General features: G+C 33.4%; 5 protein-coding genes across 6 annotated transcripts; 3 read left to right on the forward strand and 2 right to left on the reverse strand.

The window, feature by feature from the left end:
* The first annotated feature begins 498 nt into the window (after nucleotides 1–498).
* On the forward strand, nucleotides 499–3,302 carry LOC128387846 (ATP-dependent RNA helicase DDX42-like). Its single transcript, XM_053347121.1, has 2 exons — nucleotides 499–1,799; nucleotides 1,886–3,302. The coding sequence occupies exons 1-2, from the start codon at nucleotides 624–626 to the stop codon at nucleotides 3,041–3,043; spliced, it is 2,334 nt and encodes a 777-aa protein (XP_053203096.1). The 5' UTR covers nucleotides 499–623; the 3' UTR covers nucleotides 3,044–3,302.
* Nucleotides 3,303–3,548: 246 nt separating this feature from the next.
* On the reverse strand, nucleotides 3,549–4,627 carry LOC128387853 (ubiquitin-conjugating enzyme E2 L3). Its single transcript, XM_053347128.1, has one exon. It carries the CDS (start codon nucleotides 4,496–4,498, stop codon nucleotides 4,034–4,036), a length of 465 nt encoding a protein of 154 aa, XP_053203103.1. The 5' UTR covers nucleotides 4,499–4,627; the 3' UTR covers nucleotides 3,549–4,033.
* Nucleotides 4,628–5,190: 563 nt separating this feature from the next.
* On the forward strand, nucleotides 5,191–8,371 carry LOC128387850 (reticulophagy regulator 3-like). 2 transcript variants are annotated; one of them, XM_053347126.1, is made up of 3 exons: nucleotides 5,191–5,924; nucleotides 6,390–7,286; nucleotides 7,322–7,418. In XM_053347126.1, the coding sequence occupies exons 1-3, from the start codon at nucleotides 5,647–5,649 to the stop codon at nucleotides 7,416–7,418; spliced, it is 1,272 nt and encodes a 423-aa protein (XP_053203101.1). In that variant the 5' UTR covers nucleotides 5,191–5,646. The 2 variants fall into 2 exon arrangements, with proteins under 2 accessions (XP_053203101.1, XP_053203100.1); XM_053347125.1 differs by having other exon boundaries at nucleotides 5,196–5,924; nucleotides 6,390–8,371.
* A 292-nt stretch (nucleotides 8,372–8,663) lies between these two features.
* Nucleotides 8,664–11,118, reverse strand: LOC128387849 (DDB1- and CUL4-associated factor 17-like). The gene is made up of 4 exons (XM_053347124.1): nucleotides 10,793–11,118; nucleotides 10,330–10,668; nucleotides 9,970–10,263; nucleotides 8,664–9,887 (listed from the first exon to the last, which is right to left on the reverse strand). The coding sequence occupies exons 1-4, from the start codon at nucleotides 10,805–10,807 to the stop codon at nucleotides 8,985–8,987; spliced, it is 1,551 nt and encodes a 516-aa protein (XP_053203099.1). The 5' UTR covers nucleotides 10,808–11,118; the 3' UTR covers nucleotides 8,664–8,984.
* A 384-nt stretch (nucleotides 11,119–11,502) lies between these two features.
* Nucleotides 11,503–15,183, forward strand: LOC128387844 (protein argonaute-4-like). Its single transcript, XM_053347118.1, has 3 exons — nucleotides 11,503–11,879; nucleotides 11,970–14,675; nucleotides 14,752–15,183. Exons 2-3 carry the CDS (start codon nucleotides 11,979–11,981, stop codon nucleotides 15,052–15,054), a joined length of 3,000 nt encoding a protein of 999 aa, XP_053203093.1. The 5' UTR covers nucleotides 11,503–11,879; nucleotides 11,970–11,978; the 3' UTR covers nucleotides 15,055–15,183.
* Nucleotides 15,184–15,431: the final 248 nt, after the last annotated feature.

Below are 15,431 nucleotides of genomic sequence, written 5' to 3' on the forward strand. Positions count from 1 at the left end.
AGCGGTCATGCTAATCAACCACTTGAGGTACTAATAAGTACATTATACATAGAAATTAACAAATTCATGTACACCATTCAATGTTTTCTTGGCTTCTTCGTATTTTTTTAAGTTTAAAGTTGAAAGTTAATAAAATCACAAGACATAAAATTAGAAATGCAGTTGATAAAATACAAGTATCATCATTTGGTTTGTTGTTTGTCATTTTTCTTAACGTTTCTTGCAACACGTTCGTTCTCTCTCCTTAGAAGATCAATAAATTTCACACTTTTAAAGTTAAACTCAATGAAATTCAGTAAAATTCAGCAATTGAAATTTACAGAAAAAAGATAAACATCAAAAGTGAGCAAAAATAAACAAAAAATCTACAAAACGCTAGATGGCGATAGTGAAATTTATCTAAATGAGAACAAAAATTTCCTTAACTGAGTATTAGAATTGTTTTTCGGCTCAAAATTAAGCTGATTTTTTTTGTTCGGCTTAAGATGTACGAATAGGCTCAAGCTTTTTTTTTGAATGATTGAATTGTTTACCTTTAATTTAATTTTCGCTTATTAATTGGATATTTTTTTGGTTTTCTTCTAATTAGATTTTATTGTTTAACGAGATAGTTAAAGTTAACGATGAATCGACGAGGAGGTTTCAACTCTTTCCAGTTTCGGTCAACATTTCATTCATCTTGTTCGGATTCTGGTTCTTCTCATCGTCCAACCTCATCTTCATCATCAACTGATTATTCACAAGTTTGTCCACCTTCAAATATTAATAAACCAACAGGTTATAGTTTAGATGATGAAAGAGGAGATCCTAAATCATATGGTAAAGAAAAAAGGAAACAAACTCGCATGTTTGAAGAGGATGAAGAAAGTTATTGGGATCAAGATGATGATGACAATGGTAAACAAGAAATCAGTGATTGTGATGGTGATTCAAGAAAATATGATGAAGATAATAAAAAACGTGACAATGAGGATGATGAAGATGAAGAAGAGGATCCATTAGATGCTTTCATGGCCGGTATTGAGAAGCAAGTTAATGTTGATTCCAAAAAGAAGGAGGAAAAATCAAATGTCAGGTTAGACATTGAAGAGGAAGATGTCCAAGAATCTTATTACCGATACATGGAGGAAAATCCTCGCGCTGGATTGGATGTTAACTTTGATGATGATGACGATGAAATTGTGGAATATGATGAACAAGGAAATCCAATTGTCAATAGACAAAAGTTACGATATATTGATCCATTACCAGCATGTGAACACAGTAAAATCAACTATAAACCATTTGAGAGAAATTTTTACCATGAACATGATGAAATTCAAGCTTTAGATGAAGAGAAGACTAAACAATTACGAACAACCCTTGGTATCACCGTTAGTGGTGCCAATGCTCCTAAACCTTGTATCTCTTTTGCTCACTTTGGTTTTGACGAGCAATTAACTAAAGCGGTAATTAAGGCGGGTTATCATCAACCTACTCCCATTCAGTGTCAAGCAATTCCAATCGCTTTATCAGGTCGAGATGTACTTGGAGTTGCTAAAACTGGAAGCGGTAAAACTGCTGCTTATTTATGGCCAATGCTTGTTCACATTATGGATCAACGGGAATTAAGACCAGGCGAAGGTCCAATTGGCCTAATTTTAGCACCAACACGAGAATTATCACAACAAATTCACACGGAGGCCAAAAAGTTTGCCAAAGTTTATGGTTTAAGGGTCGCATGTTGCTTTGGTGGTGGATCAAAGTGGGAACAATCAAATGAACTATCAGCCGGAGCAGAAATTGTTGTCGCAACACCGGTAAGTAATTAGATGCAAAGAAAAAGTGAATCTTCATTTTTTTTTGTTTGGGTAAAATTTTCATTCAATTTTTCAATTGTTTTTAGGGTCGTATGATTGACATGGTTAAATGTAAGGCCACTAATTTGGAAAGAGTAACAATGTTGGTTCTCGATGAAGCTGATAGGATGTTCGATATGGGATTTGGTATTCAAATTCGTTCCCTTTGTGATCATACTCGACACGATCGTCAAACTTTACTTTTCTCCGCTACTTTTAAGAGGAAAGTTGAACGATTAGCTCGACATGCACTTACCGATCCAATTAAAGTGGTCCAAGGTGAACTTGGAGTTGCCAATGAAGATGTAACTCAATCCGTTTTAGTAATGACGGAAGGACCAAGTAAATGGCTTTGGTTAACTGATAATCTAGTGAAATTTACCTCATCAGGATCCGTTTTGATCTTTGTCACCAAGAAAACAAATTCCGAAGAACTTGCCGCCAATCTGAAAGAGAGAGGCTTCGATCTTGTTCTCATTCATGGTGATATGCACCAAACCGATCGAAACAAGGCAATTAGTACTTTTAAGAAGCAAGAAGTTAACATTATGGTGGCAACCGATGTAGCCGCTCGTGGATTGGACATTTCACATGTTCGAACTGTGATAAATTATGATGTTGCCAGAGACATTGATACACACACTCATCGTATCGGTAGAACGGGTCGAGCGGGAGATAAAACTGGAATCGCATATACATTGATCACCGAGAAAGATAAAGATTTTGCTGGACCTTTGGTTCGTAATTTAGAAGGAGCCAATCAATTTGTACCCAAAGAGCTAATGGATTTGGCGATGCAATCAAATTGGTTTGCTAAATCACGATTCAAACAAGGGAAAGGGAAACGAGTTGATTACAATAATTCATTTCAACAACGATCAAGACCCGGATTAGGATCAGATAAACACTCACTTCCTTCATCTTCCATTGGTGAAAAAAGTTCAACCTCATCATCATCATCATCATTTGGTTATAATGAGAAATTAGTTTCATCATCAACAAATAAATTTGATCAATCAAGTAGTAATCGTGTTTCCGCAATTAAGGCAGCATTTAAAACTCAATTTCAATCTAATTTTAAATCTTCCAGTGATTCATTATCATCTGCAACATCAACTGTAAATTCAAGTGATAAATCATCAACTAACCAATTGTATGATTCAACTGATCTTCAGCCTAGGAAAAAGTCGTTGGCAATGATTTAAAAATCCAATTAAATTTAGTAAATTAACCAATAAGATGGACTAATCAATTTTAGTTTAAATCTGCGGTTATCCAAATCTAAACCTACTCAAGTTAATCAGTTAATTGTGACAATTGTAAACAATTATATTCTGTACGATGTTAACCTAATCTCTAATTAATCATTTGCAAATCTTTTGTTTCATTGTAAATTAATTCCCATTCATCATCATCATCAAACAATAATCAAAAACAAATATTGATCACAACAAAATAATCAAACCATTTCAACTTTTCATTAATCACATTACCAACTAAAGTAATTTTCTAATTGTTAACAATTACATAACCCTCAAGTCACAATGTAAGAAGGGGTTTTAATTGTTGAGAATCAAAAAATTGCAAGGAAAAAAAAATAGACTCATAATTTGAAAACAATTAACTGATCAGTTAAAGATTATCCAAAGTTTAATTGATTTTGATGATCAATAATGATCAGTATAAAATGATGAGTGGAAACAATTTCAATTAATCAACCGTTAATTGTTTATTAATTTTAAGTGACCTTCTCAAAATTTGAGTGTAATTAGTCAAACAATTAATTTTCATTCTCTTCATGGACACAATCAGTTAATCATTTGTTTTCTTTTGTCATTTAAACTAAAAGGTAAGGAAAATTAATTGATGATCTTCGTTAATTAATATGGTTGTCACTTATAAAGACAATGAATTATTGGTCAATTTACTTTGTTTTGATTTTTTTTCTTCTCTTTTTTTTTGTTATGACAAAAACGTATCTCTTTTTTTTTATCCGAATTAAAACCAAAACGCTTTCGTCTGTCTCTCTTGCGCCTTCGAATCCAATTATCGATTCAATAATTTTGACAGTTAATCACTTGACGATTGATCCTTTTTATATTTAGTTGAATTATTGTTATTATTTTTTTTTTGATTTTTTCTTTTGGTCGATTACTTTTTGTGTTTTGTGTTTTGCTTTTTGCTTTTTTCTTTCTCTAATCTGATGGACGTCGCTCAGCAAATTTTTTGGTATAATCATCAGCATTCTTCATGAATTTCTTCCGATCTTTACTGTATTCTTCTGCTAAATCACCTCTCAATGGATGTTCAGGTTCAGGATCGTTGACTAGTGCAACCAAAGATTGAATAACCTGATCCGTTTTGGTCGCTGGTTTCCAATTTTCTGCACTTATTATGGGTAAACAAATTTGTCCTTTCTCATCGATATTTGGATGGTATATTTTCGTACGAAAGGTGATCTTGGGAGGTTTAAAGGGATATTCAGGTGGAAAGTTAATCTCAATTCGGAAGGCACCCTTATTGTAAGGTACATTGTCTGGTACAATGAGCCCTTGCCAGGTCAGCATGTTGTGTTCATCCACTTGAATGTCTCGAAATGATTTCATACCAGATTTCCTGATATCTTGTAATTCCTTTTGAAGTCTCCTGGTTGCAGCCATTAGAGAAGAGAAGATTTCAATTTATTTTCCAAAAATCACAAATAGGTAATTTCACTATTTTAAAACAATCAAATTTGTTCACTTTTCAAGAGAAGAAAAAAAAATAAACAAAAAATTTGGTAAGGCTCAAGATCTGATTAAGATTCAGATACTATCGAATATCGATTGGTATCGAGTCCCAAATTCTCAAACTTGATTAGAGTTAATTTGGAATTAAATTGATCGCAATTAATGAATTGCAGGTGAAATGGGAATTTAAATTTGAAATGGTTAACTGTTGGACGGAATAAATTGATGTTAAGTTGATTAAGAATTGGAAATTGTTGGGGAAGAAAAAAAGTTCTCATTGAGATTCGAACTCATTTTCATTTCGATCAACGATCCAAACGTCAAAATCTTTTGGGTTTTGATGATTAATTGTTTCGCTTTAGTTTTCATTGTTTCTTCTTCTCTGCTTTGTCGACTTTTCAACTTCGAGGTGGTGGTGAATGTTCAAAGTTTCATAGACGAATTGTCCTTTTTTTTTCCTTCGAGTTTATGTCAATTCAATTGAAGAAAAAGTAAATTGAGTTCGAACAACTAACTCCATCTATCGAATTTTTTTTCTCTCATTTTCGATTGTTTTGATTTTTAAAATTCTCTCAGATTTTGACTCACCTTTTTTCTCATCTCTTTCATTTTTCTCTCTCTCTCTCATATTTATCATCCATCATCAGAATTATTATTAGTTTCCAATAACTGATCATCTTCTTCTCTATTCTATGAGTATTGTTTTCTAAAAGTAAACAGTGTTAATTGTGATTGGAAAACATTAATAATTGTTGTTCCCTTTCTCTCTCATTTTCCTCTCCAGCTTTTTATCTTCATTCTCTCATTCTCTTTCTCTCTCACTTACTCTTTCTTTTTTTCTTTCTTTGTTCGTTTTTACTCTTTCTTTCAGTTTCATTTTCTCTTATTCAAACATTACGAGTCTTTCTTTTTAATTCTTTCTTCGTTTGTTTCTCTCATTTTTTTTCGCTTGTTTGTTGTTATTCTACTTCTTTTTTTTCTTCTCTGTGTCGAAAACAAAAATATTGTCTTTCTTTTATTTTCTATTCTTCTGTGATTATATCAGATCTCTCTCTCTCTCTCTCAATATTCTAAGGAGAATGAGTAATTTCTTTAGTCGAGCTGTGAATTCTCTTTCTAATAAATTGGACAGAATATCATCCAAGGTTGTGTCCACTACCTCACCAAGTACTCAGGATAAATATGATGGTTCCAATAAAGATGATGATCATGGTAACCTGCCAACTTCATTCTCTACCAAATTATTATTACTCTTGGCACCATTTGAGGAATATTTCGTCTCCATTCAGAGCATTTTAATATGGGAGAGACCTTACGTGTCAGCTGTATTCTTAATTGCCATCAATTGTCTTTACTGGTGAGTCTTTTTTTTCTTCCACAAAGAGAACAAAATTAAAAACAACCAATAACTGTTTTCCTTTGTTCGAATATCTACCTTTCTTTTTCTCTTTCTCTTCCACATTTCTCTTTCTCCTTCTCTCTCTCTCTCTCTCTCTTTCTCTTATTTACCTTTTCTATCTCTTTAATTACCTTGCATACGCTTGTTGATTGCGATTGGACATGAGATCCAAAAAAGAGCTTAATTTAACCTTCTAATTTTTAATCTTAATCTCCTCCTCTTACCCTTCCATTTAAATGTTTATCTCATTTCCCTTTAAACATAAACTTACGTCATAGTCATATGAATATAATCATCATCATCATCATCATCATATCAGCCTTAAGATTTGTTTCTTTTTGTATATTCTTTTGTTAATCTTATTATCATTTTTTCACTTATAATTTTGTCATTCATTTGATTTTTATTTCTTTCATGGAACAGGTTAATCGTCTCATGGACTCGTAGATTTTTTTCCATTGTTTCCTTAGTGTGTCTTGTTACCTCAATTTATCAATGTTGGTCCTTCTATGTTTGGCCTGAGATTCGAGCTCGACCACCCGAACCCGATGAAGGCTGGGTACCTGTTCATCCTACAGTTTTAAGTGCCCCCGAGTTAACCCATTACATTAATGAGATAATAACAATTAGCGGTGCAATGGTCGACTGGTTCTGGCAATTGCGTAAAAACCAACCTGGTCTATTCTGTTCAATGGTTACCGTTTTTTTAACAATAACGGCGATTATTGGTAGTTTAGTGCCTGGTGTTGTTATTTTATATATCATCTTAATGACCGTTGCTATTGGACCAGGAGTATTTCTCTATGTTGTTCCTGAATCATGGTATCAAACAGTTCGAAACTTTTTTGGAAACTCAATGTCTTCCACACCATCATCATCATTATCACCTTCAAACTCTAAAGCAACCTTAACATGTACACCAGAAATTCATGATATTGAACATTTAAACATTTCAAGTTCACACGAAAAGGAGCAAGGACGAAAATTAAGTGAAGCATTTACAAAATGTGATCAACTTGAAGAATCATTTGAAATGGATAAAGATGAATCATCTCTTCAACTTTTATCCGATTCAAAATTAGATGGAACTCTTGATTTTGAATTAGCAGATCGTCCAAGTCGAGAATCATCTTCACCTTCCAGTAGTAATAACAGTAGTCTTCAGTTAGTGCCTTCAATGCAATTCGGTGAAACTGGAGCTGAAACTGGCGATGAATTGGAAGATTATGAAATAATCTCCGATTCTGATTTACCCAATGATACAGCATCTAATCAAATCTATTCAGGACTTTCAAAAGTTTTATTTCAAAAATCCAAAGGATCAGCACAAATAACCCAATCAGCAAAACCACAACAACAACAACAACAACAACATCTGATACAACAACTTCCTCAGTGTCATCAACAAGTACAACAACACCTACTAAAGATATGCTCGAGTCGGATCTTTAATTTGTTGAGTCGTAATTAATTCTTGTTAAAATATAAACAACAAAAAAACATTACAAACAAAAAAATCAGCCAAATTAAGTGTTTAATCAAAACCGAAAGCCAAACACAAGGGAAAAGAAAGTAAAAACTGTTCGAGAGTAGCAACCAACATGAAGGGAGTTACAAGGACAAACAGAACGAGTAATAATCAACAACAAATGAGTAATTTTCATGTTTCAAGAACTTTTTTTTACGCATTAACTCGTTCTCTTTGGTGTGTTTGCTCTCTCACTCTCTCTATCTCTCTTCAACTCACTCGAAGATATTTTGTCGTGTATCTATGTATTTATGTGTATCTGTGTAATCAAAGTTGAGGGAAGAAAAAAAAATTAACCATATACAACTAATTGTAAACAAAGATATCACCTAATTCATGTTGAAGTTGGCTGATTCTTTCAATTTCGTTGTTGTGATTTGTACAAAGAAAAAACCATCAGGATGAAAGCTCATAAAATCTGAATGAACAATTATTAATGGAAAACAGGGAAAATAATCAACAATCATCGTATTTCTCAAATCATCAAAATAGAAAATCAGATAATTAATTGATCATCACAACTTTACGATTATAATGACATTAACTCTACACACACACACACACACAAAAACACAATCAAAGCCGATAAATAATATGTTAATCTAATCAGAGATTCATTTTAGATAATTAACACGAAACTAATTACAAAATCTTTCTGATTGTATCTCAAACGAAAATTTTAATTGTAACTATTATCTCATCCTTTTTTCCTTTGTTTTTTTCTTTCTTCCTTCTAATTACTTTTAATTGTGATTATAAGCACAATTAATCGTCTCTATGTTCATATTTCTGTATAAAAAGAAATTGGTAATTCCGATTAAACATTTCAAATGAAAATGATTTAATTGTTTTCACTTGAAAAAAAGCTAATTGTTAACATTTAGCCTCAAATTGAACTTATAATTAAGCTGATCAATTATCATGTTTCTAATGATCACAAATCATAATTAGTGTCAACCTATTTCAAAGAGTGTTAATCACCAGGAATTAATTAGATAACTGGTAATACGATACAGTTAATTGCTCTAGATTAACAATATGATTATCTTTTAGTTTAAGTATTCAATTAACCGATATTGGAGTTAAATTATCAAATGAAATTGATAATTTTAACAAATTTGGTCCAATCAGGTTCATTTTGTTTGTTGATTTAGTTAATTTCTGTTGAGTTTAAGTGAAACAATTATGAACAACAAAGCAAAATTGTCAATTTAATCAGCAAACCAAAATTAATTTGTGATAATTTGCTGGGCAATTATAAAATTATTGATTTAAATCCAATTCCAATGATGTAATTAAAAGGAGTTATAATTGTGATGATGAAATGATGAAATTATGTTTGATTTGTTGCCAAAGCTTTTAGATTGATCAAAATCAAAGTTATCAGAGGAATCATTGGTTAATTGTCACAAGTTAATTGTAGAATTTAGTTGAGTCCAATAGAAAAATTTGTTACAATTAATTGTTGGGTAAAAATTGATGATTAAAAATCAACAGTCTTCCTTTCGGGTTAATCGATAGCAAAAGAATCGACTTTGATTAGAAAGGTTTGTTTCGTTGATTAAAATTAAATCACGATCCAATGTTACATCGTAATCGTTTGTTTCCTCGAGTTTAAATTGAAGTTTAAATTTTTTTAATTGTTTACCGGTTAAATTGTCGAATAGACAAACAACAGGTTGGTCAAGTTTCGCTGATATATCGACACCCATTAAGCAGTAAATGTCCGTCTCCGTGTCTTCAATATTACCATAGATACTTTTGTACATGATGTCGTTTTTTGTGGCCTTTTTACGAGTTGAGAGTCGCTTTTGAGCATCTTCGAGATATGCTGGTGGAGTAATTGAAAGCACAAATTGTTTGGAAAGTTTATGATTAATTATTCTAAAAAAGGTTAGCGTGTGACAATCGAGTGCCAATACACGATCATCCATCGCGTCATAATGGAAGAATAACTTTTGTCCATCTTCGATAAAATGATCGAACATGATTGTTCCACCTTCGATTGGTATTTCATCTGATAATGATTCAACTATGTAAGTATCTCGAGATCCTGGTGGTGAATAGATTATGTGATAAGGCCAAGATCCGTATTCAAATAGTTCGAGGGAAGATTTTACCGTTAACATTGGAGGTGGAATTTCCTTAACTACAACATTAACCGGTAATCCATGATTTCCTCGGCCAACAATTCTACCGCCTTGAGCACATTCAGAGCAATTATCGGAACCTCCAGGGCAAACTTGATCAATATCAGTTTTCCAAAGGTAATTATCATCATGAAAAACATGATCACGACTGTAGATTTGCAACAGTTTATCAGGGAATGGACATTTCTCCCTCATCGTTAACAGTCCGTCGGACAATAATGGACTTTTCTGACCAACGAAAACCTATGAAAAATGAACAATGATCAGATCAATATCTCTACAAATCAAGTCAATCAACGGCAACGCGACATTTTAAACGTCTTACATTTGAATCGATTTTGATACAGGCGATAAATTTAAGCGGCATTATGCCCATGATGACGATGTAACTGTAAATTTCGTTGGAATTTTTATATTTGATCTCTTTCGATCCGATGGCGATTGTATTTGGACAAGTTTCCCATTGGATGTAAGTAAATTTACACCTTTCGAGAGATCCAAGGAAAATGGAATCAAATAGTTGACCAGTGTCGAAATCAAGGTGCAACAATCGATTGTGATCAGTGACAACAAACAGCGAAGGTCGAAATTTGTGTCGAGGAGTAAGTACACTGTGAAACTGTGTCAATGGAAAATCAATTACAGATTAAGATGATTGACAATTATGATCCGATTTAAAACTTACGAGAGGAGATTTGAATGTTAACATTTTCGCTTCGTTGAGTCTTGTTTGTTTGAGATATTTTTCAATGGAATATAATTTCTTCCTGAAATCGGCTCGATCATCGTAAATACTGTAAACATCACGGGCTGATGATAGAAAAATTTTGTCCCCTTGTTGAATTATTCGGCCACGTTGAGCATAACGATACGCTTCTTTGAAATAAAAATCATCGGACCCAATTAAACGGCCTACAAATGACAAATTGTATCTGATTATATTCTTGACACATCCTGTCTCACAACGACGAACCAATTGACAAGAATTGGGTGGGTTAACCATTCGGACAATTGGTTCTTTCACCTAAAACAAATTGAGACAAAAAGAAAGAGAAAATTAATCAACACCATTAAAAGAAATGGGAAACTATTCAATTCATGTAACCACAAATTCTGATTCCAATTGAATTTATTTTCATTCTACTTACTGAATTTTGATACATCGCCCAGTTGATTTAGACAAATTGTCACATTAATCCTGTGAGTTAATTCTGACCGAATGTCAATCGCCAATGGTCACTAAATTTAAAACAAACTGAAATTTAAATTCGTTGAAAATTTGTAAACAAAATTCGTTGGAAAACTTATTCAAAGAATCACTGGAATTAAGATTATGATCTCGAAGAATTGGAAACAATTAACTTGATTCTATATCTTAATCTTTAATCACTAATTTAAAGTTAAAATCAACAAAGTGTTATAATTAAATCGTTACAATTAGTTAACTGATTAATTTTCAATTCTCATGTCTGGTTACCATTGGTGATTTTGATTCTTTCTCGATAAATAGACTCGATTGTCTATTCTCACGATTTTTTTTTCTTTTCTCATTCAAATGATATTTAAATCCAGTTGAAAATTAAGTTAATCATTTCGTCCAATGAAATTAATTTAACAATTAAAGTGAAAGATTCAACCATCCAACCAAAACTGGTTGATAAAATTAGTTAATCATTAAGAGATTTTGAAAAAATTTAATCGCAACTTCAACTTGATTTCAATTTAATTTTCACTAAATTGTATTGAAATTAATTTTAACAATCAACTTAATTATAAGATGATTTTGTTAACCATTAACTGTAGTTGATTGTTGAAAGTTATCATATCAATAGTTTATCATAAGTAACAACTACAATTAATTGATCAGTTAAATCGTAACAATTCAACCAATTGATTAGTTTTTTTTTCTTAATGTTTCAAGTTAATTGTTGATAATAAATACTGATTGTTTTAAATTGATTGGTTCATATTGATACTTAAAAAGTGATTGATTATCAAGTATCTCCATCAAATGATTAACCAAACAATTTAAATTGATTGTCCATCAGAGGGCGACCAGTTAATCAGTTGACGATCAATATAAATTGAAAAGTGGAAACAATTAAACAATTCTAATTGTTGATTAATTATTCAAGTGACCTTCTCATAATTTGAGTGTAATTATTTAAACAATTAACTAATTTTCATCTTCATTTCGGACACAATCAGTTAATCATTTCTGTTTAAACTAAAAAGGTAAGCAAATCAAATTGTGATGATCAACAATGATCATTATTAGTTAATTTACTTAATTGTTTTGATTTTTTTTTCTCTCTAATTATTTAGTTAATCAAAATGGTTGGTGGTGACAAGGAAAATTTAAAACCAAATGTTAACAATAAATGTACACAAAAGGGTAATAAGAAAAATCGTAAACGTAAATCAACCGGAAAAGGAAAAGATAAAGTTGATGATGAACAACCTTCAACCTCTTCCGGTTCAAGGGTAACAATCAAATCATCGAGACTAAGTGACAATTTACTTGAACAATTTCGACAATTAAATACTGTCAAAGAACCATTGGAATCATGTAGTAGTAGTAATGCCGTTAAATGTTCAAACTCGACGAAGAAGAAGGAATCAAAATCGGGCGATGCCGAAGCATTTGAATTGGAAGAGGAGGAAGATAAGGACAAGAAGAAGTCACATCGAAACAAGGCCAGAGCGGAAGACGCTTTCGCGGAATTGGAAAATTTAACTGGTATCAGTTTGAACAATCTTCCCTCTGCCCTTTGTTTAAGGCCAAAATTTGAAAGTGGCCGAGGCGGTGAAAGGATCGCTCTTTTAACCAACTTTTTCCGTCTCAAGTTGAAAGGAAATATGGTCCATCAATATGATGTCGCGTTCTTACAGCCCGATGCTGAATCAGCGGCCGTCGAGAAGGAACAGGAAGTTGGCCGAGTTTTCCGTCGAATAACCAAAAGGATGAATCAAACTCTTCTCAAGAATTTCGTTGAAACAACGGGCAGTGACCTGTTCAAAGGGACGAGTTACGCTTTTGACAATGATCGTATTCTTATTACCAATCGGCCTCTTGCCGCGATCCCAAGAGATGGACTGATATTTAGGTTCTTTGTTACTGAGAATGGTAATGGGGAAATTCCCAGGCAAATGTATCTGATTAGGATTAAGCCCACAGTCCGTCTTTCTCTTGCCTTCGAATCGGTGATCGGTTCTAATCAAGATGTGGTCAGTGATCGAGCGGTTTTACAAGTGATCGACATTATCTGTAAGACTCACGCCTTCCAGAATTACATAATTTATGGTTCGAAAATTTTCTTCCCGTCAATTGAACGGCGACGAATCCCGATGGATCTGAGACATTCATCATCTCCATTTGAATTGGCCTTTGGTTATCATCAGTCGACGCAATTCTGTCAGGGTGGACCCATGCAGAATATTGACCGAGCTTCGGCTGTACTTTATCGAGAAGGACCTTTAATCGATCGATTCATCGATTTGATTGGAAAAAATTTTCTTTATTCTGACAGAATTGAACCAAATGACTTTGAATCTCTTAAAGATTTATACTTTCTCCGATTCTATACCAATTATCGTGGTTTCACTAAATGCCACACAATCAGATCGATAACCCAAACACCAAGTACCGAAACTTTTTTCCGTGATAAAGATGGAACAACAAATTGTGTCGCCGATTATTTTCTCAATCATTATTCAATAGAATTGCAATATCCAAACTTACCTTGTGTCGAATACAGTGCCAATAGATTTATACCTATTGAACTTTGTTTCGTTGCCCCCGATCAACGGAATCAACGGAAATTACGAGATGAATTGATCAGAATTGTGAGTACACATTCGACCTCTCAAAAGCCCTACCAAAGAGTTGAAGGAACAGTTCAATCGGCCCATGCGATTTCTAGTCAAAAAGTTTTAGATCAATTTGGAATTCAATTGGTTCCATCGCCGGTTATTGTTCAAAGTCGACTCCTCATGTCACCTAAATTAAAGTACAACAATGTTGCCGATTTTGTCCCACGAGTACCTGGAGATTGGAACATGTCGGATAAGAGATTCATCGAACCTGTCGCTCTATCTCGATGGGCCTTATTCGCCTATCAAACGCGAAAGATAAGCGACAATGCGGCCATTGAGTTCGTCCGTCGTATCAGACGAACCGGTGAAATGCTCGGAATGAACATTGAGAATCCCATTAATCCATTTCGATATGTAGCTCGAGATAAATTACTCGAGTGGTTACAATTATGTTCAACCAAAAATCTCCAGCTAATTGTTGTCTTCATGCCGGAAAGTGTTGATTATTATACTGCAATTAAATCAATCGGTGATCTACAGATCGGTGTTCCAACTCAGGTTATCGTCGATAGGCACTATGATAATCGAGCGGACAGAGCGGACTGTAGACAGAAACTTTATGATCCAACTTTCCTTTGTAATCTATTGATGAAAATGAACATGAAAATTGGAGGAAAAAATTTACAATTATGGGAAAACAATCGATGTTCAATTCTAAGTGATAAAACGATGGTGATTGGAATTGATGTTAATCATCCTTCTCCCGGTGAAAATTCACCTTCGATTGCGGCGGTTGTTGGTTCGATCGATTCTGGTTTCTCTCATTATCGAACTGAGATCAAAATCAATCGATCACGAGAGGAATTGGTTCGAGTTGATGAAATGATCCCACCGATTTTACAAGCATTCAAAATATCGAGAAGTTGTTACCCTGAACATATTATCGTCTATCGAGACGGTGTTTCCGAAGGTCAATTTGCTTACGTTTTGAGTAGTGAAATATTCCCACTTCGTAAGGAGCTCGAAAAACTTGGTCCAAGACCACCGAAATTGACCTACATCGTAGTTCAAAAGAGGCACAATGGTCGATTCTTTCCAAGAGATCGGAGTAAAGCAACAAAATCGGGCAATTTACTACCCGGTTCTGTTATCGACAGTGAGATTTGTCACTATAAATGGTTCGACTTTTATCTTTGCAGCCAAAATTCATTTCTGGTAAGTTTTTGAACTCACGAACTTTTTTTATCGAAGTTGCAAAAATAATTTCACTTTTTGTTCATTTTTCTTTCAGGGAACTGCTCGTCCTGGAAAATATACTGTCCTCTGGAATTCGAGCCCTGCCCTTGCCGATGACCTGCAAATGGCCACTTATTACCTTTGCTACTTGTTCGCTCGAGCAACAAAATCGATCGCCGATCCAGCCCCAGCCCGTTATGCCCATCACGCTGCCGCTCGAGGGAAAGTTTACCTTAAAGAGATTCTCAGAAAAGATCCCCAACTATTTAACTCTAACAGTGTTCATCAAATTGAATTGACTCTAAATCGAGCTCTAAGTGTTGTTAATACCTTAAAAAATACTTTATACTTCATCTAAATTCTGTTAATCATTTCACAATTTAATTCTTTTAATCAAACTAATTGTTGAATTTTCATCTCTCTTTTAACCAAAGGAAAAAAGTTTCATTGACAAATCAATAAAAACTCTTGTTGATATTAACAGAAATCTGATCATTTCACTAATTTGATTCATACTCCTAAATGTTAATTGCGGGACAAAAGTTCAAACTTTTTGTAATTAAAACCGTTAATCTGATCACCAGAAGTAAAAACTAATCAACATTCAAAAGTTTGATCGGTAACATGAAACAATAACAATCGAACATCTTTTTCTTAAACAAATCCATCTATTGGATCAAAGGGCAACAATCTGTATCCTTCTGATTGCTCTTCTAAATGTGGATTCTGTAGATA

Source organism: Panonychus citri, unplaced genomic scaffold (assembly GCF_014898815.1).
Source record: "Panonychus citri isolate SS breed McGregor unplaced genomic scaffold, ASM1489881v1 Contig00094, whole genome shotgun sequence".
Classification (NCBI taxonomy): Eukaryota; Metazoa; Arthropoda; class Arachnida; order Trombidiformes; family Tetranychidae; genus Panonychus; species Panonychus citri.

Excerpts from the sequence above, each read along its gene's own strand:
- LOC128387849 (XM_053347124.1), bottom strand. Across the intron at positions 10,264-10,329 it reads TAACATTCAAATCTCCTCTC|TTTCACAGTGTACTTACTCC; the intron begins GTAAGTTTTAAA and ends CCATTGACACAG. Across the intron at positions 9,888-9,969 it reads GTATCAAAATCGATTCAAAT|GTTTTCGTTGGTCAGAAAAG; the intron begins GTAAGACGTTTA and ends CATTTTTCATAG.
- LOC128387844 (XM_053347118.1), top strand. The coding sequence starts at position 11,979 with ATGGTTGGTGGTGACAAGGAAAATTTAAAACCAAATGTTAACAATAAA. Across the intron at positions 14,676-14,751 it reads GCAGCCAAAATTCATTTCTG|GGAACTGCTCGTCCTGGAAA; the intron begins GTAAGTTTTTGA and ends TTTTTCTTTCAG.
- LOC128387853 (XM_053347128.1), bottom strand. The coding sequence starts at position 4,498 with ATGGCTGCAACCAGGAGACTTCAAAAGGAATTACAAGATATCAGGAAA.
- LOC128387850 (XM_053347125.1), top strand. The coding sequence starts at position 5,647 with ATGAGTAATTTCTTTAGTCGAGCTGTGAATTCTCTTTCTAATAAATTG. Across the intron at positions 5,925-6,389 it reads GCCATCAATTGTCTTTACTG|GTTAATCGTCTCATGGACTC; the intron begins GTGAGTCTTTTT and ends TTCATGGAACAG.
- LOC128387846 (XM_053347121.1), top strand. The coding sequence starts at position 624 with ATGAATCGACGAGGAGGTTTCAACTCTTTCCAGTTTCGGTCAACATTT. Across the intron at positions 1,800-1,885 it reads AAATTGTTGTCGCAACACCG|GGTCGTATGATTGACATGGT; the intron begins GTAAGTAATTAG and ends AATTGTTTTTAG.